The sequence below is a fragment of the Octopus bimaculoides genome, chromosome 4, assembly GCF_001194135.2.
Source record: "Octopus bimaculoides isolate UCB-OBI-ISO-001 chromosome 4, ASM119413v2, whole genome shotgun sequence".
In the NCBI taxonomy this organism is placed as follows: domain Eukaryota; kingdom Metazoa; phylum Mollusca; class Cephalopoda; order Octopoda; family Octopodidae; genus Octopus; species Octopus bimaculoides.
In genome coordinates, this window is record NC_068984.1 from 11,312,103 (window position 1) to 11,323,526 (window position 11,424).

Sequence of the window (11,424 nt, forward strand, 5' to 3'; positions counted from 1 at the left end):
AGTTATCCCTCTCACCTCGATCTGCAGCACGTGCTGCAGATCGAGGTGAGAGGGATAACTTCCCTTGGCAAACAGGACACAGTCGTGTGTCGATAAGCCAGCTGGAGGAGATGTCCTCCTGGGGCTAAAAGCAACAGTAACATCCACCCCTAGGGGTCAGCCACACTTAAGTGGCAATATACTACACTATATATATATATATATATATATATATGTATATATATATGTATGTATATATGTATGTATATACATATATAAATATATATAAAGATGAGAATATATCAGGAAAAAGAGAAAAGTGTGTGCCAAGTCAATTGGTTGGAGAATAAAGGTAACTAGCTATTTCAGAGATATCGATGCTGAGAGAACTGTGTAAAAGACAGAGGGAAGAAACATTGCCCTTATTAGCTTATGGATAATCTGTATCTCAAATCTTAATTTTAACACTGGCTGACAGCATTTTCTGAAGTGCCACATAGAGTTTTCACTTTTGTCTGTTCACACTGATCTGTAAGACAAAATTTTATTGTGAGCTTAATGAAATGAATAAATAACCAAGAGCTAAATTAATAATGCTTTCAAATTTTGACACAAAGCCACCAATTTTAGAGAGACGGTTAGTTAATTACATTGAATCCAGTATTAAACTGGTACATATTTTTTTTGATGCTGAAAGGATGAAACACAAAGTCAACTTTGGCAGAATTTGAACTCAGAATGTAAAAGGCTAGAGGAAAAGCTACCCAGCAGTTGTCTGACATTCTAACAATTCTTCCATCTCACCATTTAAATTTTAATAATAATAATAATAATAATAATAATCTGTCAAGACCTACCAAAAACTGAGCAAATATAAAGATCTTGAAATAGAAATTAGCAAAATGTGGAATCTGAAGACAAAAACAATACCTATTGTCATAGGTGCCCTGGGAATGACAGCGAAACGGGCTGATTACTACCTAGCTCAGATACCAGGAAACCCCAAAATGGCTGAAGTTCAAAAGATAGTGCTCATGGGAACTGCCCATATCCTACGTAAAATACTGTCTATGTGATCTCAAATTTTAAAACAAAAACATAATTTTCTTATGGTTTCTTAAACATTCACTAGAACAAAACTGTACAAATCCAAATATATGGTACCCTAGGCATAACACCTACATGAACTTCTAACTTGTTGTTTCTTGAGGTCTCTGGGTGAGACTTGGATCCAACTTGTACAAATGCAAAACAAAAGTCAAACATAAAATAATAATAATAGTAATTATTATTATTATTATTATTATTATAGTAATAGTAATAACAATGATAAGAGTGTAAACCACCACAAGTCTTAATTGAAAGATTGCCATCTGACCAAAATACACAAAGGCCTGAAGAAATAAGAAATTCTAATGAACCTGATAAAGACAGCTAGGAAAGTGAGAGAGCAAAAGTATTTGAAGAACACAGAGAGTCTATGATGGAAATGAAGTAGAAAAATCTGAATCCATTAAGAGTCGTAAGACATACAAGTATGAATGATAGAGAAATACTTCATAAACTCTGAAATACCAATCAAAATGAAAAAAAAACAAAACAAATTACAGTTATCCACTATGTAACAAAAGAAATCATACAAGTATTAAAAGCTGATCTTACTGAGTTAAATGAAATTATTTACACATCTGCTAAAGCAATTCAAACAAGTTGTATGTATCCAAAAAGAACAAAGAAATCCAAACTGGAGAAGTGAAATTGAACAAGAGATTGAATTAATGAGAGGGGGAATATCAATATTAAATGAACAAATCTGTGAAATTGATGCGAAATCTAGAAAAGGAAGAAAGATGAAGAGAAAATATGGGTTCACACCAAGGGAAGAGCTGATATCAATAAAAGATAAACTGAGACAAATAGTCCAAGCAAAATCTCAAAGGATACAAATATCTGAGAAGGGAAACAAATTTTACAAGCAAAATAAAATGTTCACATCTGATGCAAAAATAAGTCATCTGTGTTATATGAATGACTTAAAACTCTATGCCAAAGACAATAATGTGCTTCAAGGCTTATCACTGGGAAAGTATTCAGTGATGGTATTAGGATGAAGTTTGATCTTGATAAGTATGCAGAAAGTTCCAGAAAGGGAAATTGAAGACCACAAATTCAGATGTGTTAGATGTTGACACAATTGACCCATGCTGGCAAAATGCTTAACGGTATTTGATCTGCTGTGGAGTTGTGAGTTCAAATTCCACCGAGGTCAACTTTGCCTTTCATCCTTTTGGGGTCTATTAAATAAGTACCAGTTACGCACTGGAGTCAATGTAATCGACTTAATACTTTTGTCCTTGTTTGTTCTCTCTATGTTTAGTTCCCTGCAGGCAATAAAGAGATTAACAATTGAGCAAGAACAAACCTACAAATAAATAAAGGTTCTGGTATTAAGCATGCAAGCCTGAAAGAGAAGATCAGGAATTAATGTTTTAGGAGAGTTCAAGCAGTCCTGGAATCTGAGCCAAATATGCATAACAAGGTGTTAGTCATAAATTCTTTAGCAAATCCAGTTGTTACTTATAGCTACATTATGTTGAACTCGAATATTAGTGAAGTAAAGAAAATTGACGGAAAAACATACAAGCTACTGAGTTCTAATAAGATGTGCCACGCAAAGGCATTTGTGGATTGTCTTTACCTTCCCAGAGCCCATAGAAGTCGAGGCTTGATCCAATTTGAACTCTCCTACGAAACCACCACAATCAGACTGGCCAGATATCTTGAAACAACAAACAACTGAATACTAAAGCACATTGAATATCATGAGAGGCATAAGAAGCTTCAAGAAATGTGCTACTGATCTCATGCATGATACTCTGGCTGAACAACCTGAGGGAAGTGCGGCAACTGTTGTTGCAAAGAATGTGAAATTAATGGCAAAGAAAAAAATACATGAGCAATTGTATAATAGGAGGGAGGAGAGATCTCTGCATGGCAAATATGTGGTCTGTAGCAAACAAGCTGATGTAGACCAGAAGCATACCTATCAGTGCTATGGAGCTCAGGGCTAAAGGCTGAGAACAAAGGCTTTATCTTAGCTGTTCAAGATCAAAGCTTATTGACCCAGCACTACCAATTCAATGTGATGGGAAATAGAGAAGATCCAAAATGTCAATTCTGCAATGATATGGTAGAAACTTGATTGCTGGATGCAAAGTCTTAACACCTGTGGAGTATAAATCCAAGACATGATAGAGTTGGCTGCCATTTGCACCAATCTTTTTCAGCCATGTTGGTAGTTGAGTGCTGATACTTCCAAGTGCACCAATTACTATTGGTATCATATCTGCTCTCTTCATTGATCACAACCTTCGTATTTCCCACTTCAAATCATGATAGTTGTTTATTTTTTCTTCTTCTTTCACATTGATCCTGTTGTCACCGGGGCATGCTATGTCGATTATTATAAATGTTCTTTCTTTTTTATTCACCATATCAATATCTGGTTTCTAATATCTTGTTGGGTGATCACACTGGATCATTGTATCCCACAGGATTTTGCAATTCTCATTTTCAGTTACACCTTATGGAGTTTGCTTATACCATGTCTTTGCACTTTGTAGGCCGTGATTTCCACAGAGCTCCTAATGGATTGTTCTTGCCACATTGTTGTAGTGCAACACCAACATCAGTCTTAAGAAATACTCCATCCTCAGTTGCTCTTTCATTTCCTTTTCCATTATCTCATTGAACTCTAGTACACCAAAGTATTTGTATCCTTCCGTTTCAATTTGTTTAATAAAGTCTCTATTTGGTAATTCTGTCCCTGCTAGGCACTGTATCTTGCCTCTTTTTAGGTAGATTATTCCGCACTTCTTGAGTCCAAATTCCATTCTAATATCAGTACTAAAGCAGTCGACTTGATCCGCTCCCCCAAGCTGCTCTTGTGGCAAAAATTTGAAATCATTATTATTATTATTATTATTATTATTATTATTATTATTATTATTTGAAGCAGCAGCAGCAGCAGCAGTAGCAATAGTAGTAGTAGTAGTAGTAGTAGTAGTAGTAGGAAGAAGGATGAGAGACAATAATAAAAAGCAGGAAAAGGAAAGAGGGAGAGTTAGTAAGTTCAAAAGGGTAAAGGTGAGGAAAATACAGATAAAAAAGACTAAGATTCTAAATATTAAAAGAAAGGGAAGGAAAAAAGAAGAGGTGAAAACTATCTTACTTTTCATTCTTGATATAAAAGCTCCTCCAGCCACAATAAGAATAATCACAAGTATGAACGCTCCTATAGCGAAAATAAGTCCAGTATGATCAAATGGCAATTTGGGTTCTTTCGTGATTGTGCTGTTATCGCAGCAATCCATATTTTCAGCACACTCAACTTTCAATTCAGATATTTCCTCTCTCTTATGATTATAAAGCTTCATTCTAGTTTTATCAATGGTAAGACCACTTTCTTGGCTAAATGAACCAATCTGAAACATAAAGAAGTTTATAGCAGAATAAGTTAAAAATAATGTAAACTTGAAATTTGTATTCAATTTAATTGTTCATTAAGAGGAAATACATAATACACATGTAAATGGAGAAATGTTCACTTCTATGAAAAAGAGCAGAGGGAAATAAGTCACAGAATTCTATCATGTTGGTGGAGTTTTGAGAAAAATGAGTTAATGATGCAATATAAGCCAGATGCAATATTATTATTATTATTATTATTATTATTATAATTATTATTATAATAATAATAATAATAATAATAATAATAATAATAATAACAACAACAACAACAACAACAACAACAACAACAACAACAACAACAACAACAACAACAACAACAACAATAATAATAATAATAATAATAATAATAATAATAATAACAATACAATGCCTGGATGCAGTACGGATGCCCGGATGCAGTACTAATGCTCAGATGCAGTGTAAATGCCCACATGCAGTACCAGGCAGTGGTTCTCATGGCTTCTGATCTTAACTGATTGGAAGTGTTATCATGTACATTGTTTTGTCTTGGTATAAAAGATGGGCTACAGCAAATATTCTGCATAATACCACAGATTTGCTTGTCAGTTGTTTGACCTTAACCAGTTGAGCATGTCCCTTGGTGGCTGACGATATGTGCATCTCTGATCATGAGCAAATGATAGATAAAGAATACACTGTAACAGTGTTATAACAAAATAAAATAGAAACAGCAGCAGTAACAAACATGTAACGAACCAACAATCAATATTTCCAACACACTAACTTGAACTGTAAACTGTACCTGGACTTCAAAGACCAAACTACAAACTGCTAACTATGTCAGACTGCTACTATTTATATGTAGTGGTCTTGTCAGAGGGTGTCGTACTCTCGCCACAACAGTTACCCAACAGGGTGCATAACTCAGAGATCAGTGAGTCTCTCCAGGTCAAGCTGCTACTTCTCCACATTGAGAGGTCAAAGTTCCAGTGCTACAGACATGATTAGAATGTCACAAGAAAGAATTGCAAGATGAACCAATGAGCAAAAGACCAAGGGGTAGACCAAAAATGAGATGGTTGTATACTATCTGTAGTAGCACTTGGGAATTCAGCCAGAATGTCAAATGATGGCTGCTTCTGAGAGGATCCTATGGAAGAGCACTCTAACCCCATGACCCAATACTAGTATAATAGGCACAGAAAGTGAATGGATGAATGGATTACTACAGAATGATATATTACACTGCATTTATGAGAACTTTTAACAGAACACTTACGTATTTTACTAATCATCATCTTTATCATCAATTGTTGAACAATACTGACTCAAATCGTAGGACTCGATGGTCTGATTACCCAGTTTCAATGATGTATGAGTGACCAAGATCACAACATTTCCCTGAACAAGAATGCCAGTCTGTCACAAGATTACTCATTTATAGCTGAGTAGATTGGTTCAACATTACGTGAAGCATCATGTTCAAGAACACGCTACACTGCCCAGTCTGCCATTTGAAACCAGTCTTGCAATTGTGAGTGCAACAACCTAACCACTTGGCCATGCATCTTATTTTACTAAGCCAACTATGAAATATCTATAATTAAAAGTGGCCATTCATTTAAAATAACTTCAATATAATCCTGTAACTTCAAACACTACTATTTTAGATATTATCTTGTATTCTTCAACAAATCATTTTAATCTGTCTTAGACTTCTTGGTTGGAAAATATTTGCCAGCACCAGAATAAAATAGCTGTATAGGAAATGTTATAGTGATATTTTTTAAAATAGATAAGAAAAAATTTGCCAATGTTCTGCGCCATGAGGACTAAAGACTTGAGGTATTTCGTGTTGCAAGACAGTGTGTGAGAGATAATTGTGATGTCGTGGGAGAGAAATGTGTTCGCATGGATGATGGTACGCTTGCACTAAACGAGACTGCAAAGAAAGAGGTATGGAGACGCCACTATGAAAGGTTGCTCAATAAAGAAAATGAATGGGAGGAATAGAGTCTGCCGAATGTCGACGCAACAGAGAGACCAGCGATTCGAGTTGACAGTACTATGGTAGATAAAGCTATTAAGAGTATGAAGACAGGGAAAGCCCCCGGCCCTTCATGAATCACTGCAGAATGCTCAAAATATCTGGCAGTGTCGGCTATAGCCTAGTCACCCGTATTGTTAACCAGGTGATACATGAAGGAGTCATACCCAATGACTGGTGTAGCAGCACCATAGTCAACTGCTACAAAGGTAAAGGTGACGCTTTAGATACAAATAATTACAGAGGTATCAAGTTGTTAGATCAGGTAATGAAAGTCATGGAGAGGGTCATAGCCCAACTAATTAGGGAGAGAGTCAGTTTAGATGAGATGCAGGGAAAAGCACCACTGATGCTATATTTCTGATAAGACAGCTGCAGCAGAAATACCTAGCCAAGGATAAACTTCTGTACCTAGCTTTCGTTGACATGGGGAAAGCCTTTGACAGGGTCCCCCGATCCCTTATCTGGTGGTCAATGAGGAAACTAGGGATAGAAGAATGGTTAGTGAGAGCTGTGTGAGCCATGTACAGAGACGCTGTCAGTAAGGTGAGGGTTGGCAACGAGTACAGTGAAGAATTCCGGGTAGAGGTAGGGGTCCACCAAGGTTCAGTCCTCAGCCCCCTCCTATTTATCATAGTCCTCCAGGCGATAACAGAGGAATTCAAGACAGGATGCCCTTGGGAGCTCCTCTATGCTGATGACCTTGCACTAATTGCTGAGTCACTATCAGGACTGGAGAAATTTCAGGTGTGGAAGCAAGGACTAGAATTGAAGGGCCTTAGAGTCAACCTAGCTAAAACCAAAATCCTAATAAGTAGGAAGGTAGAAAAAACACGAACCCCTTCAGGTAGATGGCACTGCTCGATTTGTAGAAAAGGCGTAGGTAGAAACTCTATAAGATGCACCCAGTGCAAGCTATGGACACATAAGAGGTGCAGCAATATCAAAGGAAGGTTAACTAGGAAGTTAGTTTTTGTATGTAGCAGATGTTCAGGAGCAATAAACACTGTAAATGTGCAGAAAACAACTTCTGCCACGTTCCAGGGAGAAAAACTAGACGTAGTTGATAGCTTCCATTACCTAGGTAACCAAGTTAGTAGCAGGGGAGGGATGCGCTGAAAGTGTAGCTACTAGAATAAGAATAGCCTGGGCAAAGTTCAGAGAGCTCTTACCTCTGCTGGTGACAAGGGGCCTCTCACTCAGAGTAAAAGGCAGACTGTATGACGCATGTGTACAAACAGCCATGCTTCATGGCAGTGAAACATGGGCCATGACTGCTGAGGACATGTGTAAGCTCGCAAGGAATGAAGCCAATATGCTCCGATGGATGTATAATGTCAGTGTGCATACTAGACAGAGTGTTAGTACCTTGAGAGAAAAGTTGAACTTACGAAGCATCAGTTGTGGTGTGCAAGAGAGACGATTGCGCTGCTATGGTCATGTAGCAAGAATGGATGAGGATAGCTGTGTGAAAAAGTGCCACACCCTAGCAGTTGAGGGAACCTGTGGAAGAGGTAGGCCCAGGAAGACCTGGGATGAGGTGGTGAGGCACGACCTTCGAACATTGGGCCTTACCGAGGCGATGACTTTTGACCGAGACCTCTGGAAATATGCTGTGCATGAGAAGACCCGGCAAGCCATGTGAGACCTAAATCTAAGGCCTCAGCCAGCCCACTTCTGCATACCTTCCTTCATTGGACACTAAACTCCGCTTGCGAAGACCTGTTGAAGCAAGTGAAATCGAAATTGAATTAGATTTGACGACTGGCACCCATGCCAATGTCGTCTCCTTCATTAGACACGAAATTCGGCTTGCGAAGACCTGTTGGTCCAAACAAAAGTGAAATCGTCATAGCACCTGTGCCCAGCATCGCCTCCCTGGCACTTGTGCTAGATGGCATGTGTGAAGACATTCGAGTGAGATCGTTGCCAGTACCGCCTGACTGGCCTTCGTGCCGGTGGCACATAAAAGCACCCACTACACTCTCGGAGTGGTTGGCGTTAGGAAGGGCATCCAGCTGTAGAAACTCTTCCAAAATCAGATTGGAGCCTGGTGCAGCCATCTGGTTTCACCAGTCCTCAGTCAAATCGTCCAACCCATGCTAGTATGGAAAGCAGACGTTAAACGACGATGATGATGATGATGTTATTTTACATTTTAATGTGAAACAAAAATTACAAAAATAGCAATATTTAAGTAAACTACTTACTTTTTTGTATGTATATTTCCCATCTTCATATTGGACATTATGGAACTGAAAACCTATCAGTCCATTTCCATGAGAATCAAACATTTTCACAGCATCTAATGAGTTTAATATCTCAGTTTCTTTTATGGTTAAAACCAATTCTTCAGCTTTGCTTGAAAATTCTTCACACATTTTTCCACTGCATTTTTCATTAATTAATTTCTTTAACCCATTATGTATTGCATAAACTGCATTCATTGTTTGAACAATTCTGTGATTATTTACATACAAATCAATATCGTTGTCAGAAAAAGTTTTCTTAATGCATGTAGATGCTTTTTTTGATGGATCACACATATACTGGTTCCAAAAATACTTAAAGTATGGGTTTTTTAAGTGGTTCAAACTTGCATCTTTCTCTTTTAAATATTTTTTGAAACTTATTCCCTCTTTTAAAAGAGCTCGTTTTGAACTATCAACAGTTATGATAATAGAGCCAGCAAACACATGGCCGTAACTTAAAATCAAATTGTTCTTCCCCCATGCATCACTCCCAATAAAAGTAAAAAAGTTATGCATTTTCCTTTGATTCAAAGATTCAAGAAGATCTACAGTTCGGGAACTGGTGCCAAAGTATATGATAACTTTAATATTTTTAATCAATGCCACGGAAAATATTTCATCAAATTCATCATGTTTGGTTTTTATTTTACTATCAGCAATACCTTTAAATGGGAACAAACATATCTGATTCTCCTTAGCAGCCGAAAGTAAAAGCTGTTTTGCTTTTAGTCCGTAGTTGTTTGTGGCATAAATTAGCCCAACATATCGCCAATCAAAGTGTTTCAAAATTTGAATTATAGCATTTACTTGCTGATTATCACTTGGAACTGTCCGTAGGAAATAGGGATATGAAATCCGATCATCTAGGTCTTCAGACGAAGCTGCATAGGAAATTACTGGTCTTTTCAAGAGCATGAATACATTAGCTATAGCTTTTGTAACAGAACTTGAAAGAGAACCAACAACACCGACAATATTTGATGGAGAAATGAGTTGACAAGTACTAATATCCTTGATTTTTGTTTCACCAGACAGAATGCTTGTAATATTTGAATGTGCACGTAATGGGTTGTAGCAGTCATCCAGCAACAGAGCTCCAAGTTTAACGCTGTCACTGATTGTTTTAAACTTGTTCACATAATACAGGAAAGCTTCTCCAGCAATTGTGTCAATGAAAGGTTTTCTGGAAGCAATAAAAATAAGGATTTTTTAAAAACAAATTTTTATAGACACAAATATTAGTCAAAGCAAAAGGATGGTGCCCTTGATCTATTCAAACCCTACAGACCAGTGTAGTTTATGTGGTGGATGGTTAGTCTGAACTTCTGCAGATCTTATGGTTTGGAAAGAAATCATGAGTGAAAAAGGAATTTTAGAAAGGTGTCATTCTGGAAAGGATTGAGTTAAATATTTTATAGTGGAATTTATCAGATAAGATACTGAAAGTCTGAAGAGAAGTGAGGTTGGTATATTAGGTGGCTCTAAAAACTGTGGCAGTGGTGGTGGGGGTAGGAGCAAGGTTTAGCCCCACATCAACTCAGAATCTTGGGGTTAGTAGCCCTCGCTCTTAACCATTACACCATATCCTCATCTCTTAAATATATGAGGCATTGTGATAAGAGGCATTCAACAACCCCTTCGGCTTTAATCTGGAAACTTAAAGATGAAGGGATCAGTTGTGACATCAAATGGAAAATCCTCTCCAGATTCAGACCCCATATTAACAGGTCTAAAAATTATTCAGTGTGTTTTCTTAAAAAACCTTGAGAACCTCCGGCAAATACATATTATGGTTTTGTTCCACAGACAATAGTTCTGGTTACTTTTGGGTATCCTCTCATATAATGCATGGAAAGTATATATTGTTACTAAATAATCTTAAGTAAAAATGACTAACCTTACATCACCACAACCAAAACCTTGACCTCTGTCATGAAGTGAGAAGATGCCTAATATTAAGATGTTTCCTGATACGTACACAACATTATCATCATTAAATGATAGACTTTCAGGACAAGCTTTGGAATATTTTGAAGTGAGAGTTGCAAATGATGATAGATTATCATTCATCTTTATCGCAGAGGATTCCAATTGCAAACTATCATTTGAGAAATATTCGCCAACCTGAAATATATACAACAAAATTAATGTTAACAACAATTTCAAATGATCTTTATAATATATTTGTTTTAGTTGAAAGTTTCTCATTTATCTCATTTATCATCTTACATATTGACTCAGCTGCAGAAAGATATGGTTTCTACTGTGTCAAAGCAAATCACATCTAAATGCTTAATGTTCAACCCATCTCAATGGATGACAAATATCATCCACCTATGTAAACCCCACTACATTCCTCACACAATCAAAGCATTCACTCTCAAAACCCCAAAGATTTATTAGTAGCTATCATCATCATCATCATCATCATCATCATCATCATCATTATCATCATCATCATCATCATCATTTAACGTCTGCTTTCCATGCTAGCATGGGTTGGACGATTTGACTGGGGACTGGTGAACCAGAGGGCTATACCAGACTCCAATCTGATCTGGCAGAGTTTCTACAGCTGGATGCCCTTCCTAATGCCAACCACTCCGAAAGTGTAGTGGGTGCTTTTTACATGCCATCGGCACGAGGGCCAGTCCG

At 37.2% G+C, this 11,424-nt stretch overlaps 1 protein-coding gene across 1 annotated transcript in view; it reads right to left on the reverse strand.

Moving 5' to 3' along the window:
- Positions 1 to 131: 131 nt before the first annotated feature.
- Positions 132 to 11,424, reverse strand: part of LOC106872190 (uncharacterized) — a 28,279-nt gene continuing 16,986 nt past the window's right edge. The window contains exons 5-8 of the mRNA XM_014919089.2: positions 10,667 to 10,893; positions 8,728 to 9,952; positions 4,211 to 4,463; positions 132 to 508 (exon numbers count right to left, since the gene is read on the reverse strand). Coding sequence (XP_014774575.1) covers positions 441 to 508; positions 4,211 to 4,463; positions 8,728 to 9,952; positions 10,667 to 10,893 — 1,773 coding nt within the window. The 3' untranslated portion in view covers positions 132 to 440. The remainder of the gene's footprint in view (positions 509 to 4,210; positions 4,464 to 8,727; positions 9,953 to 10,666; positions 10,894 to 11,424) is intronic.